Source organism: Lolium perenne, chromosome 4 (genome assembly GCF_019359855.2).
Source record: "Lolium perenne isolate Kyuss_39 chromosome 4, Kyuss_2.0, whole genome shotgun sequence".
Taxonomy (NCBI): Eukaryota; Viridiplantae; Streptophyta; class Magnoliopsida; order Poales; family Poaceae; genus Lolium; species Lolium perenne.
This window is the reverse complement of record NC_067247.2, coordinates 194,013,873-194,037,816: the sequence shown is the minus strand read 5'-3', so window position 1 is coordinate 194,037,816 and position 23,944 is coordinate 194,013,873. Positions and strand designations below refer to the sequence as shown.

The window sequence follows — 23,944 nt, the reverse complement described above, 5'->3', positions numbered from 1 at the left end:
AACCAAAGTTGCCATCACTGTCCTTGCTACACAAATCGGGTGGGTGGCATGGCATCAGGCATGAGCGCTAATTTGAGCACAACATAAATCCTGAAAAGAACTTACGCTCATAATATGGATCGTGATATCTGGGGTCATGTGTTCTATCGTTCACCTATTTACATCAAACAAATCATCCACTGGAGTTTCTCACCTGAACATCTCCCATATTTGATAATACCTAGATAGAAAATGCATCCACACTTAGTGCAATCTGAGCAGATTTTTTTGTACATCACCTGAACACCTCCCATATTTCAAAAAACCTATATAACACATGCATCCACTTTTTTTGTACCTCCATTGCACATGCAGTAAGCAAGGCTTCCTATTCTATCTAGGCAAACCGTGATCTAGGCAAATCATATAACCAAGAGATCAGACAACGGACGCCCAGGGCAGAAGCAGAACAGGAGCTTTACGTTAAACTCCGTCCGACTGATGGCTCACCATTATCTGATCCGACGCAGTACAGACAGTAGGTCGGCAGTTTGGTTTATCTGACGATCTCTTGCCCAGATGGCTTTTCCTAAGAAAGTAAGCCTTTCATGGCTGCCCCCCGGTCAGTTCACTTTGCAGCAGTTCATCGGATTCTTAGATGCACTAAGTAAGACTGAGAGGATGGAGAAACAAACCTCAATCTGCTGGCAGCGGTGGTGATTCATGGAGGCACTGGCCGCCGGCAGACATGCATGCTGCTATTGATTTCATCATAATAGCGCAATTGCAAAGGATGCTAGCAAAATCAAACTGTTGGAAATAACGACTGGAGAAACTAATGATATATGAAATCAAAATTTTGGTCACAAAGGAGGTACCCCCTGGGGCCTCTCACTCTGAATGTTCCAAGTTCCAACAACAATATTTTTGATTATATATTGTTGACACCCTTTATCAAAGATGCAAATTTATGAGCAATCCATAAGCATATTGGAGGTCTTAGGTAGGTGTACTTGAGCGAATATGCAGCTTATGTCCCTCTCGTAAAAATGCTTCATTGTCCTCCTTGCATCATTGGCATTCTAGCGCAACGACCGATGCCAACATCCCTGCACATCCCGCCTGTGGAAATATGCAAAAGGAGGACATGAAATAAATTAATATAATTTTATTTGTTGTAAAACATTAACATGCAAGAAAAAACCTATAAGGATTAAAAGTAACATCGTTGCCAAAAAGAAGTTCAGTCTTAAGCTTTACAAGAAAGTGAGTGGGAGCTCTGTAGCATTCCTGATATTATATGTAGATGACATATTATTGATCGGGAATGATATAGAACTATTAAGCAGTGTTAAAGGTTATTTGAATAATAGTTTTTCAATGAAAGACCTTGGTGAAGCATCGCATATATTAGGCATCAAGATTTATAGAGATAGATCAAGACGCCTAATAGGGCTATCACAGAGTACATATCTGGACAAGATTCTAAAGAAGTTTAGAATGGACGAAAGTAAGAAAGGGTTCTTACCTATGTTACCAGGCAAAGTCTTGAGTAAGACTCAAGGACCGGCTACGGCAGAAGAAAGAGAAAGGATGAGTAAAATCCCCTATGGCTCGCCAGTAGGATCTATCATGTATGCCATGCTATGTACTAGACCGGATATAGCACATGCTGTTAGTTTGACTAGCAGATATCAAAGTGATCCAGGAATGGAACACTGGACAACGGTCAAGAATATCCTGAAGTACTTGAAAAGAACTAAGGATATGTTTCTTTGTTATGGAGGTGACCAAGAGCTCGTTGTAAGTGGTTACACCAATGCAAGTTGGAACACTGATCCTGATGACTCTAAGTCACAATCTGGGTACGTGTTTATATTGAATGGTGCTGCAGTAAGCTGGGCAATCTCGAAGCAGTGCACGGTGGCGAAGTCTTCAACAGAATCAGAGTACATAGCGGCTTCAGAGGCTTCATCAGAAGCGGTATGGATGAAGAGGTTCATTGTAGAGCTCGGTGTGGTTCCTAGTGCATTGGACCCATTAATCATTTATTGTGATAACATGGGTGCCATCGCCAATGCACAAGAGCCAAGGTCACACAAGAGGCTGAAGCATATCAAGTTGCGTTACCACTCGATTCGCGAGTACATCGAAGATGGAGAAGTAAAGATTTGCAAAGTACACACTGATCTGAATGTAGCAGATCCGTTGACTAAAGCTCTCCCTAGGGCAAAGCATGACCAACACCAGAATGCCATGGGTGTTAGGTATATTACAATGTAATCTAGATTATTGACTCTAGTGCAAGTGGGAGACTGAAGGAGATATGCCCTAGAGGCAATAATAAAGTGGTTATTATTTATATCTTTATGTTTATGTTAAATGTTTATATATCATGCTATAATTGTATTAACCGAAACATTAGTACATGTGTGATATGTAGACAACAAGAAGTTCCTAGTATGCCTCTTAAACTAGCTTGTTGATTAATGGATGATTAGTTTCATAATCATGAACATTGGATGTTATTAATAACAAGGTTATATCATTATATGAATGATGTAATGGACACACCCATTTAAGCGTAGCATAAGATCTCGTCATTAAGTTATTTGCTATAAGCTTTCGATACATAGTTACCTAGTCCTTATGACCATGAGATCATATAAATCACTTATGCCGGAAAGGTACTTTGATTACACCAAATGCCACTGCGTAAATGGGTGGTTGTAAAGGTGGGATTAAGTATCCGGAAAGTATGAGTTGAGGCATATGGATCAACAGTGGGATTTGTCCATCCCGATGACGGATAGATATACTCTGGGCCCTCTCGGTGGAATGTCGTCTAATGTCTTGCAAGCATATGAATAAGTTCATAAGAGACCACATACCACGGTACGAGTAAAGAGTACTTGTCAGGAGACGAGGTTGAACAAGGTATAGAGTGATACCGAAGATCAAACCTCGGACAAGTAAAATATCGTGTGACAAAGGGAATTGGTATTGTATGTGAATGGTTCATTCGATCACTAAAGTCATCGTTGAATATGTGGGAGCCATTATGGATCTCCAGATCCCGCTATTGGTTATTGGTCGGAGTGAGTACTCAACCATGTCCGCATAGTTCGCGAACCGTAGGGTGACACACTTAAAGTTGGATGTTGAAATGGTAGAACTTGAATATGGAATGGAGTTCGAATATTTGTTTGGAGTCCCGGATGAGATCCCGGACATCACGAGGAGTTCCGGAATGGTCCGAAGAATAAGATTCATATATAGGATGTCATTTTATGTGAATTAAAATGATGCGGAAGGTTCTATGGAAGGTTCTAGAAGGTTCTAGAAAAGTCCGGAAGAAACCACCAAGGAAGGTGGAGTCCCGGAGGGACTCCACCTCCATGGCCGGCCAACCCTAGTGGGGGAGGAGTCCCAAGTGGACTCCCCCTATGGGGGCCGGCCACCCCCCATATGGAAGGTGGAACTCCCACCTCTAGTGGGAGTCCTAGCTTGGGTAGGTTTCCCTATCATATGGAAGGTTTTGGGTTCGGGTCTTATTCGGAGACTTGTAGTCCAACCCTTGGGGCTTCCACCTATATAATGAGGGACAAGGGGAGGGGGCCGGCCACCTCAAGAACCACCAAGGTGGCCGCATCCCTTAGTGGCCGGCGCCCCCCTCTCCCCAAACCCTAGCCGCCCCGCTCCTCCACTTCCCGCACGCTTAGCGAAGCTCCACCGGACTTCTCCACCACCACCGACACCACGCCGTCGTGCTGTCGGATTCAAGAGGAGCCACTACTTCTGCTGCCCGCTGGAACGGGGAGTTGGACGTCGTCTTCATCAACAACCGAACGTGTGACCGAGTACGGAGGTGCTGCCCGTTCGTGGCGCCGGAGGGATCGTGATCAAGATCTTCTACGCGCTTTTGCAAGCGGCAAGTGAACGTCTACCGCAGCAACAAGAGCCTCCTCTTGTAGGCTTTGGAATCTCTTCAAGGGTGAGACTCGATAAACCCCTCGTTGCTACCGTCTTCTAGATTGCATCTTGGCTTGGATTGCGTGTTCGCGGTAGGAATTTTTTTGTTTTCTATGCAACGTTATCCTACAATATCATCTTATTCCACTTCACCAACGTGTTGCAAGACACAAGGTAATGATATGGTGAGTGGTGAGGAAAATTGCAATATTGATATTGTGCTCAATAGTGATGATTCTTCATATCTATCCCCATTGCAACGTTTCCTCTTTGGACTTGAACACATATAGCACTAAAAGTAATCTACATGCTTGTGTTGATAGTCCTTGCATATCATGTGTAAATTGATTACATAGATCTCATAATGATATGCTTGCCTTGTATTGTTTCCATAATCAAAATGCTTCTACTTCCTCTAGTTGTTTGTTGACTAACAATGTAGAGGAAACCGAACACTCTATGGATCAAGACATGATTTCAAATGGGGATTCAATAATATCTTCATCTTCATCCTCCGGTATGCACATGTGCCTTATGGCAAATGGATCAAAGGTATCACCTACTTTGACTCCTAACACATCCTCTAACGATGAGAGTGATGATGATGATAATGATGAAGAATATAATACTTTGTTGCATGATATGGGGATGGTATATGCTTCTCTTCATGGTAATAAAGAAGCTCGTGCTAATCTCGAACACTCTATGGAAACCTTAAATAAATACAAGGAAACCATAGTGGAGTTAGAGTCTCATATTGAAAATAGGATACTAAGAATAGATCTCCTCAAGCAAGAGCTAAAAGATGAGAAGCATACTAACTTCATGCTTACACAAAAAATTGAATCCTATGAGATTGAAAATGAAAAATTTATTTTTAATGCTTGTGCTACTAACTCTACTTCTTGTGAAGCATCTATCTTAAAGGAGAACTAGGAAGTAGACGGCGCGGCGCACGCCGCGCCCGTGGTGCTAATTTTTTATTAGAAGTAGTTATTGTTTATCTTTTTGAAGTGTTTTTTTAGCAGTTCTGTTTTTATATTTTAGGTGCAAAAACTAAAAAAAAATCAGTTTGTAGAAGAAGTTTTCTGAGTCGTGCTAAACGGTTTTGGTTTTGGCTGCACCGTATCTTATACGGTTTTGAATCTATGAGAATCACTGTTGCATTCAATATTTTCTTGTGTTTGAGTAGTATTTTGCATTCTAGACCTCAACTCGACTTTGAAACATATAGCCCTCATTGTCATCTTTCTTATTCAATTTGATAAGTTAAACGATTTACACCTCTAACTATTTATAACCAGGATAATTCAAGTTTGGAAGTTAAATTATTTGTGTGCAAGTATCTTTTTGTCTGGATGAAGTTTCATGTTATTTCACCTTTAAACAAAAGTATTGCTTTGGTTAGGAAATATTAATTGATTCACATGTGAACCTATTATGTTACTTCCTCTGATCCATCCATAAAAGTGTCGTGGTTTAGTACCATTTTATATCAGAAACTTTTTATTTATGGATCAGAGAGAGTATGTCAACTTCTACTATGTTTCAAATCATTTCTCAGTTACCAAATTACACGTGACTAAGGTTTACATTATATTTTCTAATATAAATAGGGTTATATTTTTTATCATTTATATACTAAGAAACATATGATTTGTGTTTTAGATACGGTGGGATGTTGAAAAAGGTTACATGTAAAATAAATTACATGTAATATAAATAATAAGTTGCATGCTTTAAGAAGGAAAGCATGTCAACCTATGCACTCTGCTACGGCTCAAACATCACATTGGATAGTACACGTGAATTACACACGACTCACGCACGCACACTTCGCACGGTAGTAGCTATCGCTTCCACCTAGAGCACCGCCCAGGCGCCCACTGTCCACGGAACATGTGGCCTTCCGATCCCCTTTTTCTTCTCCACGTAGCGACAAAGCCACCGCCACCGTCTGCTGAAATCCGGATGTTGCCGGCGTGAATCGACATAGAGATGACTACACCTTCACACTTCACTCAACCTTGCATGGCTATTACTCGCCGCCGCGACGACCATAGTGCCTTGCTCACCCTGTATGTTACCAACCTACAACCTGTATTCCTTGACATCAAATTTGCCACGGCCTCCGCCACGCGTTGTGGGGTTGGGCCGGCGCCGGTCGTATGTGCATGCGCCGACATCACCTCGTCGACTGCCGGCGCGTACTCCGGCGCCACCACGAAGATCTTGGACGGCGAATGGCATGGTGTCGGCTGGGCGCTCGTGGCACCATCCTTACTAAGTGGCGCGCCAGAGTCTCGTGTCGATGGTCTCATCGGTGACGCGGGCCGCAGTCTCTACAACCACGCCGGTTGAGATGATGTGCCTCAACTGCCTCCATCTCCTCTATCGGAGCTAGCGACAGCATCGTGAACTACCTGACGACGGGCGCCTATCAATCCTTACGTCAACCGCCTCTGCGCCACTTGAAGTCGACCACTGACTGGAGGAACCCAAAGGTAGTCTCACACTCCCACTATCCCTTTTGGAACTCCGACACTTCAATTAAGTTGATGCATTATGTATTGATTTCGATGTTGGTCCGGTTGGAACTGATTTATGTCTCTATTAAAGGGCTTGATAATCAGTTTGAGATGGTGTTGTGATTGGCATTTAAATTTGGGTGCGAGAAATTAGTTTTTCTGTGTGTCTACGATTCGAGTTCTAGCCTCAGTGCTTCTATAATTATATATGCAGGCTGCTTTGCTCCAAACCACTAAAAAATTGCTACTTTTACAATGTTGACTGATTGCTAGTATCAGCTCACATGGATGGAATGTAGGCTGGCATGGATAGTAGTGGTTGAAGAATTGAATCTTCCATCTGGTCATAAGCAGGCTGAGCTGTTCAACTGCAATCTAGTTTTCTTCCTAGTTCGTTTTGGTGTTCAATGCTAGTAACCAATTCCAGTAAGCTTCACGATCCATGGTTTTTGTCATGTCATACTTTTTTTTTTTTTGCATTTTGCTAGGTCATTGTTATTTTGTCGGAATGGTAGGTGCTCTCTGTTCATTCGTGGCTTATCCATTTCTTTGCAAGGCAGAAGGTTCGGTATGTCCTTACCGTTCAGTTGACATGATGACTGTTAGAGTATATTTGGTAGTTATAGATTACACGGGATTGTATTAGGATTGTTTCCATATTCTCCCTAGGAGGTTTCTTAGCTTCCAAGTCTTGTACTCTATATATACTCGCCCATGAGGTGCAATACAATATCCATCATATTCCGCATATCTCTCTCCCTCTCTATCCTTCTACATGGTATCAGAGCGGCGCCGATCTTAACCTAGCCGCCGCCCAAGCTTCCGCGCCGCGCCGCCCCCGGGGAGATCGATCTCCATGATCTACTCCGGGGGCCGCGCAACCCGTATGAGGGTTCGTTCGCCGATCTGTTGATCCGCTGCCCTCGAGTCTTTTTTTTTCCAATCCGTAGATTGGTTTTCTTTTTGCTCCGCCGGTCGCTCGACCGGCGTTTTCCTTTTTGGTTTACCGATCATAGATCGGATTGAGTCGCCCACCGCCGCCGTCACCGCGCGCCTCTACTCCGACAACGGCATCGACTGCACCAGCCATCTTCATCAACTGCGCGGCACGGCCGCATGCGTCACACACGGGACGCCTACGTGCGATGCAGCAACTGTCTCGCCCGCGCGGTCTCCATCGCTGGTCCGTCTTCACCGTCATCGCCCGGGACATCACCGACAACGTCGCCAACGACTCCAATCTGCGGCACGTCGTCCACGCCATGGCGCGTACACGCCGCCGTCGGTCTGATCAACCGACCGCGCGCACGTCTCCGCCAAGCACGTCCCCGAGCACGCGCCTACCACCGATTGAGCATCGGGTTGCCGCTGCGTCGCCCCTTCGGGTTACAGCGCCGCCGCCTTTGGTCCACGCTGCTAGCCAACGACGCGCCTTCTGAGGCGCGTACATCGCTGGTGGCGTCCCGCCGCTGCACCGACTCGTGCCCTGCAGCTACGTCGGCCCCTCAGGCCGTAGCGTCGCCGCAAGCGGTCGCCTTCGCCGTCCCCCGCGTGTCGATGTCCGAGGCCACCACAGCGCCGCCCCTTCGGCGCGGGTCGCCTCCATCCGCGCATGGTCTTCGTCACGCCGCTGGGTCTTCCTCGCCTATTTCGTGTACCGCCGCCGCGCCCCCACCCCAGGTCGCCGCTGGGCTCGCCAACCGCTCCAGGTCGCGCTGAGCTCGCCGACCACCGCAACGCCCGTCTAGGCGTCCAGCATGACCACCCCTGGTCACCGCTGGGTTAGCCGCCTTCTACGTCTTCGTACACTACAGCTTCGCCGCCAGCGTCCTCGCCTCTTCCCCGACTACGTCACCTGCTACTCTACTCCGACACCCGTCGTCGAGACTCGCCTCTTCCCCGACTACACCACCTGCTCCTCTTCTCCGACACCCGTCGTCGAGACCTCCTCTACTAGTCTACTCCGACATGGCGCGCACTTTGTAATGTTCCCTACCCTCGCATGCCCGGTACTGGCAACACCGGAAGTGCCTTCGTCCCCGACACGTTCCCGAGTCTGGCAAACTCGCGTCGGACGTCTCGTCTTCATCGGCTTCGACAACGTCTTCTTCGGCATCGCCTCTACGACTGCCTCGACCGCGTCGCCGACTTCGTCTTTGCGTACTCGGTTCTGGCAAAATCGGAGTATGCCTTCGTCCCCGACGTGCGCCTAGTTCTGGCAAAACTAGGGCAGCACCTCGTCCTCGACGGCTCAGACTGCATCGACTTCGGCATCGACCATCTCCACGACTGCCTCGACGCGTCTCCGTCACTCTCCTCGCGCACTATGCGCTTGCAGCTTCATGTGCGGCTACCTCGACACCGGCACCCGACCACGACATCGACCACGGCATCCCCTCGCGCGGCTACCCCGACCAAGGTTGCACCGCCCAACGCTCTCGGCTCCCTCGACATCGGCACAAGGGCTACCACCTCGCCTGCACCTCACCAGCTTCCTCTACAGTCCAAGCATCCGCGACGCAACTCCGTCCACGATGCTCCCGCTATGACTGCGGGGGAGTGTCAGCCCGTTGGTTCCTACCTTCGGCTTCTCTCCAGTCTGACCGTTCGCGACGCTACTGTTGTTCACGTCGCTACCGCTACGACTGCGGGGAGTGTTAGAGTATATTTGGTAGTTATAGATTACACGGGATTGTATTAGGATTGTTTCCATATTCTCCCTAGGAGGTTTCTTAGCTTCCAAGTCTTGTACTCTATATATACTCGCCCATGAGGTGCAATACAATATCCATCATATTCCGCATATCTCTCTCCCTCTCTATCCTTCTACAATGACGACTGCTTACTGGGAGGCCCTGGTCAAGATCAGCAGGGCTCTAATCGGCTACAGGCTTACAGCCGGTGAGCGGTGGCGGTGGAGTGGTAATTGCTGGCTCTAGGGAGTGACCATGACACCTCTTGTCACGTGGAGCTGAGAAGTGAAGGCTTGCAGGTACACTTCCTATCCTGCACCTATGTTTATCTAGCTTTGTTGTTGGTCCAAAATGCCTTTTTTGTTTCAGTATGTTAGCTACAATTCAGCAATCATCTTATTCTATAATTTGGTGGCTGCATGGGATGGCATCTCTCGGTAGTACTCTGACATCGAACAAACACAGTTTTAGTTATAAGTTCAATTAACAAATTTCTCGAAAAATTAAAGGATAAGAGGCCGAGTGTTGTTCTCTTGGTTTACTTTCCTCGTCCGCTCCCCTTTGTCACCGAACCACATGCAGCAGTAAAAATCAATTCAGACGGTGCCCCCTTTTGTGCTCTGATTCTCTAGCCTTAGGTGTGTTGCTTTTCTTAGTTTTCGATGGCTATGACACCGGCGATTAAAGGCTCAAATTTGTGAATGCGGCTTGTAAATATATTTGATAGTTTACTTAGAGAAAAGGGTTTGCCCCTAATTCCATTGACTTGCAATCAAAATAGGTCCTATTCACCATCCAGTTACAATTTCTAAGACGAAAACTCAAAAGCCAACCAAGAGGAGGGGAACACTACAGCATATCCAAAGCTTGCATAGTTCATCCGCAGGAATCCGCAACTACTCTTAACATCCAACAGAGAATTGTGAGAATCCTTGCAAGCACCGGCCATCCTCAGACCCTGGCCATCCTCTGACCTTTCCCACCATCTTGTTCTACATCATATCATGCTTATCCAGCTTCTTCCCTGCAAGAATTCATTTCTCAATGACCAAACACACGAAAGCACGAAAAACTGGAAGTTTCAATTACAACATTTTCTCATAATAATTTTAATATTTTTGTGATCATATTCTAGTTCTGTAAGCATATATACTCTATAAACTGTGATGTATCTGAACTAAGTTTTTTATGGATTCAAGGTAATAGTGTCAGATAATTTGTGATGTGTACTGTCTAGGTAAATGCAAAGATAGCATGGCATGAACTGCCAATGTGCATGATTAAACATTTGCGATTCTATACAAAGAGTTCGTGTTTTCACAAAAGAATTCAAGAGTTCAAGTTTGCTCAAACACTCATTCTGAAGAGATGTCTAAACATTTTGCTACTTTTTACTTGAAGTGTTGTGTAGGAAGAACAATTTAAACCCTCATCTGCTTTTTACTTGAAGTGCTACATTTTGAGATATGACTATTGCTGGTTACAGAGTAGTGTTAGCAAAGTCTTCGCCTTGTCATTCATTACATCTAGCTGCACCAAGTTCATTAGGTTTTTCTTTGCCTAGAAATATGGTAGTATAGGTATCAAATAGGTTTTCCGTACACCTTACAAAGATAGAGAGAGAGTAGTGACATTATGATGATTAAAAAAATATAGTGCTGATGAAATCCCAGTGAAGCAACATATTCCTTATGGCCGTGAAAGTACACCTACCATGTGAAACAGAAATATACACTATCATATTCATTTACATGAATGTCATGCATAAATGGAATATTACAACTACAGGAAAGAATCAATATATTTCTTAATTCACATAGGAGGCATTATAAGTAAAACATTCTGTAAAGGACAGAAATTTTCATAGTCACGCTCACATAATTTTTTCGGAGGGTAAAAAATCTCTTGTCTGTTGGTTTGGCATCAAAGAAGTCTACCATCTCCCACATGTTGGGCCAATGAACAAATGTGTATGTTAATTTTAAACTGATAGTGTAGACCATGAAGGGCCAAGAAAGCAAGAAAAAGTAGGTACGCTTAGGTATTTGAATAGAACAGAGAAAAAAACAGAGAAAAAACAAACAGTTCACCTTCTCCTGGGGAAAAGTCCGGAGATGTCTTCCTGAGAATTCCTGTCATCCACAATCAGCTGGGCACACTCTCGACTCACCTCTCTTTGGCGATGGCAAGCTAAACGTCAGGCTATCCAGAACCAAAAGCCAAAGCAAGTTAGTACAGTGTTGTAACAATCATAAAAAAGAAAGGATGTGTAGAAATAGTTAACTATCCAAGCATCAATGGCCAGCCGAAGCAAATAATAAGACCAATGAGTCAACACACAGGTAAAGCTATCGACAAATCACCAATACCAAAGGAAAGAGAAGAGAGGGAAGCGGCGAGGGGTTTTCTTTACGTTGTGAGGTACCGTGTTTCTTTGTACATGCCTGCAGGCATACTCAGCATGATGATCAGTACTCATCTGGGAACACAGTTCCTTGGGGGATTTGCTGCAAAAAACAATCAGGGATCACATGTTATCTGATCGTAAATATAAGGCGGTAACTGTAGCATTTGTGTAATTATTGTTTTATAGGTCATAATAATACCGACCATTTACATCAGCGACGCTACTGTCACCCTGCAACAGAACGAAACCATCGCTTACCTATCAAATAGAGCTGCTTCTTTATTATTTTAAACTAACCATGCATTCATAGTGACCTCATTATTATCACTGCATCCTAAACCTGACATCGATTAGCTCACAGTTCCATCTTTGTTGGTGCTGGGAACCGGTCAACTATCATGCCAATGAACTGGATGGGTGCTCACCCGAGGCACAATGGTAGTTTTGCTGCATATATAATACATTGTATTGGATCAATATCTTACCATGGCATGTTTTGGAAACCAGTGATGTTCAGAACTGCCTGATACAGTACTTATCACATGATAACCTTCATGATGTTGTGGCCACCTAAATCCACGTCTAAGAAAACATGTAAGCCCATATCTAAGAGGACCATCTAAATCCATACCAATCTAATTTTTTCCTACAAAGGTCGGAAAGCAACATTAGTGGACAGCTAGCTCACCATATAATCATGTGGACGTTGCCTTTTTTTGTGTGGATATTAGGCATCTTGGGGAGAGCTAGCTCACCAAGCAGTTTCTGAGAGGGAGAGGGGCAGCTTACTGATCCAATCAACGGCGTCATCACCTTTGTAGTCTTCGTCCGTGGCCAAGCTCGACGCGCAGGAGCAGACCCTTGAGGCAATCCTATGGGTAGCAGCAGAGCCGTGGAAGGTGACTGCAGCGTATCAGCCAGCGGTACAGAAGGCGAGCATGGCTCACCACTCCTTACAAATTGATCCCTTGTAAAAAGCATGTTCAAAATCACATAATTGGAAGAGGGAAACATAGTACATGATAGAAATATAGTCAATTTTCCTAAATTCATGTTTCTAGTGTGTTGGCACCATAAAAAATAACATGCAAGCCCCAAATAAAAGACAATATACACTAAATATTGTCCTGACTCAATGAAGGATAACTTCTAAATCCAAGGCTGAACACAATATGGTGAGGTCCTTCAAAAACATAATGAGACATACCTTCATGATTCATGCCTAGAAGCATCGGAACCTGGCCACAAAGTTGCCATGAGTTCAATGTGCAGAAAAACAGGTAAATAAAGAAGAGAAACTTCTCGATAAAATTAGAATAAGACCTGCAAGAGGTAAGCATAATCTAGCATCAAATGGATATAAATGGAGAAGAACACGTGAAGCAAAAAAACCCAGAACCATATGAATTAGGAATGACAAACATCTTATCACTATTATCTGCTGGCAAGCATATATTAATCTTTGTTTAAAAAGAATGGTGAACTCTACTGAACTGGAGAAGTTCTATGTATGGCCATGAGGTATTGATCTAACATTTAAGATGGCAGATATATTTGCAGAGACAGATAAATGCAATGGAAGTATGCGCTGCAATAGTTCTTGTAGGTTTAGTTTTTGTAGGGAATGATAGGTAATTAAGTAAACAAATGATGGAGGAAATATGAGATAATTCTGCTTCATGGCCGGATATGAATGGATCATCAAGTTCCTCTAGCAACCTTGTTGAGAACAGCATGTGCTAAACATTTCCCAAGATAGCGGTGAATAAATCCATGGCTTCTTCCTTTCTATGACCTTTAACCAACATACGTATTGTAATATTTGAATCCCCACATTTACCCATCAAGTATAATCATTATGAGACAAAATCCTCTAAGAATTACGCAATAAACTATAAATCACCTACTCCCCTAATATTTAAGGTGGATAGGTCTTCGACAATGCGCGCCCCTCGGTGTCTCGTTCAACGACATCAAGGCCGAGGCGCGACAGTGGGCGGATGCAGGAGCCCGGGGTCTTCGTCAACTACTCCCCTATATTCGGTCTTTTGGGTTGAGTTGTATGGGGCGGTGTTGGTCCTTTCCTGAACTTGTACATATAACTTTCTTTTTGGCTTCTGCGTTTTCACGAAAGAATCGCCTAGCAATTTCAAGATAGTGGAATACTGTTAAACTGTATTTCCAATAAGACTGAGGAACCATAAGACACGTATTACTTCAAGAGGGAACATAAGCCATAAGCAGAAATAGAATGGTAATTACTTCAAGAACTAAGGACGCGCAAGTTGCAGGGAACATAAGCCATAAGCAGGAATAGAATTCTAATGGGCTGACAATGCATATACAGACTGAATTCAGAATTTTAAGGAGCACGTAAAACTTCAGAAATTCAGGGCGCTTGAATTGCAGGAAATTGGGGCACTAACCAGGAATTGGTGTCTTCTGTAGAAGAGATGTATCTCGTTAAATATGGAGCATATCCGTATGAGCAAAATTTATAGCAAGCCAGTAAAAACACCTCTTCTTTGATGCATGACGCAATATACAATTAACCCGATTCTATGTAGAACGCCATCTTGCTGTTATGTCGTGAGTAGGAATCTGCAAAAAAACAATGAGGGAATTAATTGGAAACAGAGAGGTGGGATTGAAGCGCCCCAGATTTGACGCCCATGGACACCGCAGGCTCCTGAACAGCATCTTTTTGCACACTTACTTGGAAGTATGGATGGGCTGTGGGGAGAATGGATCGGAAGGGCCTCGTTGTCAGAGCGGTTTTCTGCTGTTGGATCTCGTCGGCTGGTCCGCCGTAGAACAGCAGCGAGTTGGCCCCACTCAGCGGGTCTCCCAGCACCATCTCTCGGGGGCACTCCTGCCAGCGGCATGGATTCCCAGCGCCTCCTCCCGCCGACATAGGCACCCATCGGCCTGGCTCCCACCTACGCGAGGTGACGCCCCCGGCGCTAATCCTCCACGGCCTCGTGACGCATTGGTCGGTGGCCGTGGCCGTGGCCATGACGGTGGACGCCGGGACTGGCGAAACCCTCGGTGACGCAGGACCTGTCGATCATCCCTGCAGTGCCGGCAGACGACCGGACTGGTGAAGTCTTCGGAGAGGCTTGAGAAGCTTCGAGAAGAGGGCGGTGGATCGAGGCGGAGATTGAGTGGGGATGAGGCCGATGGGGTCGAGTCGGGAGAGAGTACGTGTTTGGGAGGGACAGGTCCCTCGACTCTCGTTTGTGCCGTGGTGGGTCCTATCACCGCTTTGACCGCCCGAACGAAAACCGGGGGACGCACAATCTACCGTTAAGACCGGCATTCACGGATACAAAAGAGAAAGAATTAAAACTGAATGGCGTGATTACCGGATGGGATAATACATGCCCACCGGAAACAAGCGGTCACCACAAATTTTACAGGCAAAAAATAAGTATAAGGAAAAAACCACAGGCCACCATCTACGCGCCTGTACAGTAGAAAAGACAGACGCGGCAATTTCGGATTGGACAGAATCGCTAAGGCTACAGTTACCAAATCGTTGTGGGTTAAGCAAACCCATGTAACTTTTATATAGGTTATAATAAGTCCCAAATATGTTCACAAATTCTCCTTTCGTACTTACGTTTTTGCACCAATAAAAAAGAACGGAACCGTTAGATCCCATAAACCGGGGAACATGATTCACAGGAAATAGAGAGTGGGGATGTACCAGCAGAATTGCATCATCAACTCAATAAAGATTAGATAAATTCGAAATTTCTAATCAGTCAACTTGTGGAAAATATTAGTACCATGAAAGTTGTGATCTTCATGCAAACAAATGCATGGAAAGTTCTGTTCTGTCACTTTTACCCAGTTCCAAAAAGAGGGATATCAAGATCCGCACATCATTACAACAAAATAGCCAGAAATAAGATCCCGGAATACCCAGTAGCATTGCATCACGGAGGGTGTAGCACATATGGCGAGCTGATCTGTCTGCTAGCGAGCATGCGATATATTAAATCTGTTATACTATGGTTGTTGTCGTGGAAATAATTGACATTATCTATATCATCTATGCAGGCGAGAAAAAAGCGAGAGCGTGCATGGGGATCTGGCTAAGAAAAGCCATAGACTGGCTTGCCTGAAAAACACTATCACCCAATTAAGGACCAACTTTTTTTAAAAAAAAAGATGGTGAGCGTGACATCTTTGTGCATGTTTACTCAAGAAATTAAGGGAGATACTTCGACTTACCAGGCTGTATGTTTTTGCATGCAGTATGAGTACCTGAAAGCTCAGCACCAGTGTTAGTTCTACCTGCACGATCCATGGAAAGCTGCAATTAATTCTCTCTTTCAACTTTCAAATTGTCATTTACATAACTGAGCTGAATAATAAAATTACACCCAAGAAGATGCAGGAATTGCGCAAAAAAAATTGTAGATACATGTGAGCATGGCGTTGTTGATCCTTTAGAGCTTGGGAAGATATGCTCAAGCGGGTAGCTAGCAGCCCCATGCCTAGTGATTTGAGCTCGAAATCCATGGCATGCCCAGCATGGTTGGCAGTGCAAAGAGGATGCCTTTTTACATACCACATGGAAATTAATTCCTCACGATTAGGTAGCACGCTCCTTGCTTGGCTAGGCCACCGTGACATGCGCCTGACCATGCATGGAGAAACGGTGTTCCTGCCAGATGAGATCGGGAGAAATTATTTGCGGTGTTCTGGCCGGCCGGCCGAAAACACAGGAGACCAACTCAAGCGCGGTGACTGGCCTGAAGCCCTGAACACGCATGGAAGAATTGAAACACCACCATGCAATCCAAACGGAACATAATTAGAAGGATGCATGCAAATTACATTAGGTTTTAATTTAGACGAGGATTTCAATCGGGTACCTACCAGCCATGTGCCCATCGAGAATAGCTTGAATACAAGGATACCCAACGTGAGAACGCCAAACTGCAAGGAGGATTGACGTAGAGATTGCCGGCGGCTGCCACAACCATGGAATCCAAACGGTAGAAAATATAGATTCGTTTAGGGTTTGAGAGACACATGGGCAACTCTAATGTCTATTTTTAATCGGAAGTTTACACGCATCTAATGTCATTGGTGGGTAAATTTGTTTCACGTAAGACCCAATTATTATCCAACAGATCTATTGGCTACAAATTTTTACTCTATAAAATAGACGGTTGGATGTTTCTGATTATTGTGGTAATTTCTAGGTAATTCTCTTTTTTCTGGTTAACCCGTAATATACTTTTAATATATAATAGATAGATTGGTTTGAAGAGTATATTTTGGACATACAAAGTTTGTTTTATAGGAATTGTATTTTCTAGCGCCTATAGACCCAACGACATAATCAAATGACATTTATACTAATATTTTATACTCTTTTCATAATGTAATGTTTATAAGGGGTACAATTAAGTGGTATATTTTCTACTTAACCACATAACATGCTAAATATTAATCATATTGTTTTTTGTTATATATTTCGGAATTTTGTCATTGAAAATACACTCACATAATGATAAGCTTAAACAATATCTTTCACTAGAATTTATTTTTCCTTTTTTAGAAGCTTAAAAGAGGAGAGAAAAAGGGCTTAATCACATGTATTCTTAGATAATTTTATGACGCTTGAGTAAATTATGGTGTGTATTTGGGTATATTTTAGTATCTTCAAACTCCCCGAAAATATATATAAAGTCTATGGTATAACAAATATCTCGACAACGTCTTCTAGTGCATAGAATCATAAGGTTTTGTACGAGCTCTCCTTCTACCTTGTTTTGAAGAAACCACAGTAGAGATTCATGCGAAAATAATTTACAAGTTTTGTTTTTAAGCTAACATGTTACAGTACCCCCCTTCTCCTCATTTCATTAATGAAACCACAGTAGAGATCCATGCGTAAAGAAATTACAAGTTCTAGATTTAAACTGACATGTAATAGAACCTAGCTATTACATTGACATGCGCCTTTTTATTTTGAGCACATGAAATCCTATAAACTCGAGATTTTCTCCATATTTTGTCGGGGGGAAGACCCCGGATAGGGCAATGGACGCGGAGCAGCCGGCTGGCCACTGGCCGGCTCGCGGCAAGGCCGGCTGAGGAGCAGCCGGCTGGCGCCGTGGCCGGCTGGTCCGGAAGCCGGCTGGCTCTAGGTCCTAGTCGGCCTGGCTGCGGCCACCAATGCTGTAGCTGGGCCGGCTTCTACAAGCCATATCCGACTGGGGTTTGTACCTCAGACCGACTCGAGGCTGGCGAGTCTTGCACTGGAAGGAACCGGGTTGGTGATCCGGGTTCCCAAAGTCCACGCTGACTCCATCTTCCGTAAAGCGCGGGGCACTGTGGAGCAATAGTGCCACGCGCCGGACAGGCCGTCCGAGCTTACGACGATCCGTACTGGCTACAGTGGCTGACGGCGACAGGGACACCTCCTCTCCATACCGCTGACCGCAGGCGACCGGATGGGACAGGCCACGATGCCTCAACGGCTCCTGACGTCACCGCCTCGGGAAGGAGCGGAAGCCGGAGCCGGCCAAGCCGGCCAGTAAACTATAGGGTCTTATATGTAAAGTGCCGGCGCCTATATAAGCCGCACTACCCCCTCTCGTGCAGGGGATCGATCATTTATTGCTTCCACCCACCTACAGAGCTGCCCTGTGAGAGAGACCATCGTCTCCCTTAGCCTCCCAGGAGCAGCCGGACACAGCTCTAGGAGCACCATTGTACTGTGTGATCATCGTATACACTCATAGCAGGAGTAGAGGTTTTACCTCCATCGGAGGGCCTCGAACCTGGGTACGTCGCCTTGTCGCTCGTGCCCATACCCGCATCCGGATACCGCCGTGAGATCCCTCAGGAACCACTTCGATTAGCCACCCTATGGCATATGCCGTGACGATACCACGACATTTGGCGCCCACCGTGGGGCCTTCAGCATCCTCGGCCGGTGTCTTCATCCGGACGGGCCTCACCATCACCACCGGCGAGCGAGTCGCTTCAGGCTTGATCTGGAGATTCGGCTCCCTCAACTGCGTCAGCGACAACGCTGGCTGCTTCGCCGACCGGCCCTTCCCAGCCGGCGGTAGCGTCATCTCCTTCGGCGGCCACGACGTCTACGTCGCCACCGTCGCACCGCCGCGCTACCCGCGGCAGGTGCTGCGCTGCGCTAGCCCTCCTCCGCGAGCCGGCAGCAGCGCCCACGCCAGCCCCGCCGTCGTGCAAGTCATGATGGCTGGCGACGAGCTCCCCACCAAGAACCCGCGCATGCGCGGCCCCGACCTGGAGCGCAACGTCGACCCCAACGCCTCCGGCTCGGGCCCGAAGGCGCCACCGCCACCGTCCCGGCTGGATGCAGTCCGGGCAAAACTGAGCACCCCGCTCACGCCTGGTGCCGACCCCACCGCCATCGAGGCGGATTTGGAGGCGCACCGCCAGCTCCTCCTCAAGCAAACCGAAGAACTGGCTGCTGCTAAGCGCCAGATGGAGATCACGCAGCGCGAGTACAACCGTGCCCACGGCATCACTCCAGGCGGCGACGAGCCAAGCCGGGCCGGTCACGTCCGCCGCAGGGGCCGCGACCTTGGCGCCGAGATCGCCCGCGACGGCGCTCCTTCGCCGGCTCCGTCCGCAGAGCTGCCCGTCTACAACACCCCCGACAAGAACGTGCGCGCGGCAGAAGCCGCCGCAGAAGAGCTGAACCGCCTTGAAGGCGAAGAGTTACGCCTCCAGACCAAGCGGGTGACCGAGCTGCTCAACGCAGCCAACAGGCAGATAGCCGACCCCAGGTATGTCAATGCCCCCAGAGCTTCTCACGCTCGTGTCGCTGCGAACAGCGACAGGGAAGGCGCCAGGGACACAGCCGAGTCCGCCTCCCCAGCACCAAGCCGGCGCCATGATTCCCGGGCCACGCACGCAAGTTCGGGCCGGCCGAGCCACCAGCCGAGCGGCAGCAGCCGCAGCCGGCCTCCACCAAGCCGATACCAGGAGCAAGACTCCGAGCCCCGCCGACAGCACCGGCCGGCTCCAGAAGCAGCCGGCACACGCCAGCCGGCACGTTCCCGGCTGGGCCCCCGCATCGAGCCCACCGACGCCAGAGACCGCCTCGACCGGCTGGTCGAATCCCGCATCGCGGAAGAGGAGGCGCCGGCTTGCCCCAAGTGCTTCGGGCCCCGCATCGCCAACGAGCCCGTGCTCGACGGCTTCCAGCTCCCCCGCGACACGCCCAAGTACGACGGCACCGCCAAGCCGGAGGACTGGCTGCTGGACTACTCCACCGCAGTCGGCATCTCGCGGGGCAACAAGCGGTGGGCGGTACGCTACTCCCCCCTGATGCTGGTCGGCTCCGCCCGCACCTGGCTCAACAACCTGCCAGCCGGCAGCATTAACGGCTGGCTGGATTTCGAAGAGGCCTTCGTCAGCAACTTCACCGGCACCTACCGCCGGCCGGGTCGCCCTCAGCAGCTGGAGATGTGCAAGCAGGGGCCGGCCGAGACGGAGCGCGCGGACCGGACGCGCCGGTGCGAGATGCGCAACTCTGCGAGGGCGTGCACGAGATCCAGGCCATCGGCTTCTTCATGGGAGGCTGCCGGCCAAACACCATGCTGTGGCACAAGCTGCGCCGCAGTGACCCCAAGTCGATGGCCGCCTTGATGGCCATCGCGGACAAATACGCGCTGGCTGAAGAAGCCGGCAAGGCGCCGGCTGACCCAGCACCGGCTCCCTCCAAGCGGGACCATCACAAGTCGGCTGAGCACAAGCCGGCAGACGGCGCCTCTCATGGCAGCCGGCGGGATAACTACCGCGGCAAGCGTCACAGCGACCAGCCGGACCGCCGGTACGGCTCTGCCCACGTAGCCGCCGTGGCAGACAATGCGGCAGGCGGCAGCCGCCGCCAGAAACAAGACCGGCAGTGGAAGCCGAAGTACACCTTTGAGCAGATGCTCGACTCGCCGTGCAAGTACCACAGCGGCAAGAACCCCTCCAACCACCTCACCCGCGACTGTCACTTCATGAAGCGGCTGACCAGCGGTGAGCCTCTACCGCCCCCACCCCCGCCCCCACCAGCCGGCGGGCCGGGTGGCCAAGCCGGCGCAGAGAACGCCAACCTCGAGCACCACGAGGCTAACCAAGTGCACCATGGCGGTCGATATCTGGCCGAAGACGCCACCTACATCATCTTCACCTCCGAGCCCGAGGACAGGACGAGCCAGCAGAGCCGTTCCCTCGAGGTCAACGCGGTCATACCGCCGGTCCCCCAGTACCTAAACTGGTCAGAGCAGGCCATCACTTTTGATCGCCGCGACACACCGGCTGTCCTGCCGAGGCCGGGCAGCTACGCCATGGTCCTCGACCCCACCATCGGCACAACCCGGCGCAGCGTGCGTTTTTCGCGCGTCCTCATCGACGGCGGCAGCAGCATCAACATCCTTTACCGCGACACCGCCCGCAAGCTGGGAATTCAGGAGGCCGAGTTGCGCCCCACCCCCACCGTCTTCCATGGCATCGTGCCAGGCCATTGCTGCCAGCCGATCGGCCGGATCACGCTGGAGGTGATGTTCGGGAAGCCGGACCACTTCCGCACCGAGAGAATCGAGTTCGAGGTGGTGGACCTCGTGAGTCCCTACCACGCGCTCCTAGGCAGGCCGGCCCTGACCAAGTTCATGGCGGTGCCCCACTATGGGTACCTGAAGATGAAGCTGCCTGGCCCCAAGGGGGTCATCACCGTAGCCGGCGACTATCGCCGCTCCACGGACTGTGCCACGCAGAGCTCCAAGATGGCCCAGACGCTGGTCATCGCCACCGAGAAGCAGCTCATCCACGACGCCGTCGCCCTCGCCAAGGCCGCGCAGACAGACATGCCGGCTGCGGGCAACCCGGCTGGGACGACTCACTTCCAGCCGGCCGACAACACCAAGAAGATCCTGCTGGACCCGGCGCAGCCGGACAAGTTCGTCACCATCGGTGCCGGCTTGAGCAAGAAATAGGAAAGCGAGCTCACCAGCTTCCTCCGTGAGAATCGGGACATCTTCGCATGGACTCCAAGAGACATGCCGGGTGTGCCGAGGGAGTTGGCTGAGCACCACCTCCACGTCCGGCCTGAAGCCAAGCCGGTGAAGCAGCCTCTCAGGCGCTTCGCCGAAGAACGAAGGAAGGCCATCGGTGAAGAAATCGCCCGGCTCCTAGCTGCCGGCTTCATCATGGAAGTGCTGCACCCGGACTGGTTGGCGAACCCGGTCCTGGTTTTGAAGAAGAACGGCTCCTGGCGCATGTGTATCGACTACACCAGCCTGAACAAGGCGTGCCCGAAGGACCCCTTCCCCCTGCCGCGCATAGATCAAGTTATAGACTCGACAGCCGGCTGTGAACTGTTGTCTTTTCTAGATGCCTATTCAGGCTACCACCAGATTCCTTTGAATCGGGATGATCAAATAAAGACTTCGTTCATTACCCCGTATGGGGCTTACTGCTACACGACTATGCCGTTCGGCTTGAAAAATGCAGGCGCCACCTACCAAAGGTGCATGCAAAAATGCCTGCAGGATCAAATCGGTAGAAACGTTCACGCATATGTGGATGATGTCGTTGTAAAGACCAAGGAGACGACTACCCTCCTTGATGACCTGAGAGAAACCTTCACCAATCTGAGAAGATTTCGGATGAAGCTCAACCCGGCCAAGTGCACATTCGGCGTGCCGTCTGGCCAGCTCCTTGGCTACCTCGTCTCTCAGCGAGGGATCGAAGCCAACCCGGACAAGATCAGTGCCCTGGAAAAGATGGAACTGCCGCAGTGCCTCAAGGACGTCCAGAAGTTTGCTGGCTGCCTGGCTTCCTTGAGCCGCTTCGTCAGCCGGCTGGGGGAGAAGGCACTGCCCCTGTATCAATTAATGAAGAAGGCGGACAAGTTCGTCTGGTCACCGCAGGCGGATGAGGCCTTCCGTGACTTGAAGCGCGTGCTCTCAACCGCGCCAATCCTTGCAACGCCGGCTTCAATGGAGCCGATGCTGTTGTACATCGCAGCCACCAACCGAGTGGTTAGCGTTGTCCTGGTGGTGGAGCGCAAAGAAGCCGGCAGGGAGCAGCTGGTCCAACGCCCAGTCTACTACCTTAGCGAAGTGCTCTCCCAGTCGAAGCAAAACTACCCCCACTACCAAAAGGTCACCTACGGCGTCTACATGGCGGCCAAGAAGCTGAAGCACTACTTCCAAGAGCACCCCATCAAGGTGGTTGCCACAGCACCCTTGGCGGAAATCATAGGCAGCAAGGATGCCAACGGCCGGGTTGCCAAGTGGGCCCTGGAGCTAGCCGCCCACACCATCCTCTACGAGCCACGCACAGCCATCAAGTCGCAGATCCTAGCGGACTTCTTCGTCGACTGGGCTGAGATGCAATACCTGCCGCCTGTGCCGGATTCCACACACTGGAAGATGCACTTCGACGGCTCAAAGATGCGCAACGGCTTGGGAGCCGGCATCGTCATCACCTCTCCCAAGGGAGACCGGCTGGACTACGTCCTGCAGATCCACTTCGCCGCATCCAACAATGTGGCGGAGTATGAAGCGCTCATTCATGGGCTGAAGCTGGCCAAGGAGATTGGCGTGCGTCGCATACTCTGCTTCGGCGACTCCGACTTGGTCATACAGCAAGCATCTGGCGACTGGGACGCGAAGGACGCCAACATGGCCTCGTACCGCTTCCATGTCCAGCAGCTATCCGGCTTCTTCGATGGCTGCGAATTCCACCATGTGCCACGGGCAAACAACGAGGCGGCTGACGCCTTGTCCAAGATTGGCTCAACCCGGCAAGCTATTCCGCCGGGTGTCGCCTTGGCGGTTCTCAAGAAGCCGTCCATCATACCGTCACCGGACTCGGATTCAATATTCGTGCCGGCTGACCCGGGGGCTACTCAGCCAAACCCGGGGGCTTCATCGCCCAAGTCGGGGGCTAACAAGCCGAACCCGCCGGCTACCATGCCGAACCCGGGGACTTCTCAGTCCAACCCGGGGGCTTCATCGCCAAACTCGGGGGCTAGCAAGCCGAACCCGCCGGCTAGCAAACCGAACCCGGCGACCATGCAGTCGAATCCGGAAGCTCCCACGCAGGAGGCCCTGTTGGTCAGCGTATTCGAGATAAGATGCGTACCTTCATGGGCACAAGAATTCCTCTCCTACCTCACCGACGGTGTGCTGCCTGATGATAGAGTCCAGGCCAGGCAGATTGAGAGGAGGGCCAAGGCCTATACCATCATCAACCACCAGCTGTACAAACGCAGCGTAAGTGGGGTGTTCCAGCGGTGCGTCGAGCCGGCTGAAGGGATTGAACTCCTACGGGAAATCCATCAAGGAGAGTGCGGA

The 23,944-nt window shown here is 49.1% G+C and overlaps 1 protein-coding gene and 2 long non-coding RNA genes across 7 annotated transcripts in view; all 3 read right to left on the bottom strand.

The window, feature by feature from the left end:
• Positions 1 to 551: 551 nt before the first annotated feature.
• On the bottom strand, positions 552 to 17,216 carry LOC127295294 (uncharacterized). Its single transcript, XR_007847696.2, has 3 exons — positions 16,012 to 17,216; positions 15,819 to 15,881; positions 552 to 1,101 (listed from the first exon to the last, which is right to left on the bottom strand). It is a non-coding gene; the product is annotated as an uncharacterized lncRNA (long non-coding RNA).
• LOC127295293 (uncharacterized) lies at positions 9,900 to 14,800 on the bottom strand. 5 transcript variants are annotated; one of them, XR_007847691.2, is made up of 8 exons: positions 14,296 to 14,799; positions 14,006 to 14,180; positions 12,787 to 12,817; positions 12,369 to 12,546; positions 11,783 to 12,225; positions 11,586 to 11,679; positions 11,263 to 11,374; positions 9,900 to 10,196 (listed from the first exon to the last, which is right to left on the bottom strand). It is a non-coding gene; the product is annotated as an uncharacterized lncRNA (long non-coding RNA). The 5 variants fall into 5 exon arrangements; XR_007847689.2 differs by having other exon boundaries at positions 11,783 to 12,026; positions 12,268 to 12,546; positions 14,296 to 14,798; XR_007847687.2 differs by having other exon boundaries at positions 11,783 to 12,546; positions 12,787 to 12,902; positions 14,296 to 14,800.
• A 145-nt stretch (positions 17,217 to 17,361) lies between the features above and the next one.
• The window catches only part of LOC139839243 (uncharacterized), a 22,927-nt gene continuing 16,344 nt past the window's right edge, over positions 17,362 to 23,944 (bottom strand). Inside the window, exon 4 of the mRNA XM_071829295.1 lies at positions 17,362 to 17,365. Coding sequence (XP_071685396.1) covers positions 17,362 to 17,365 — 4 coding nt within the window. The remainder of the gene's footprint in view (positions 17,366 to 23,944) is intronic.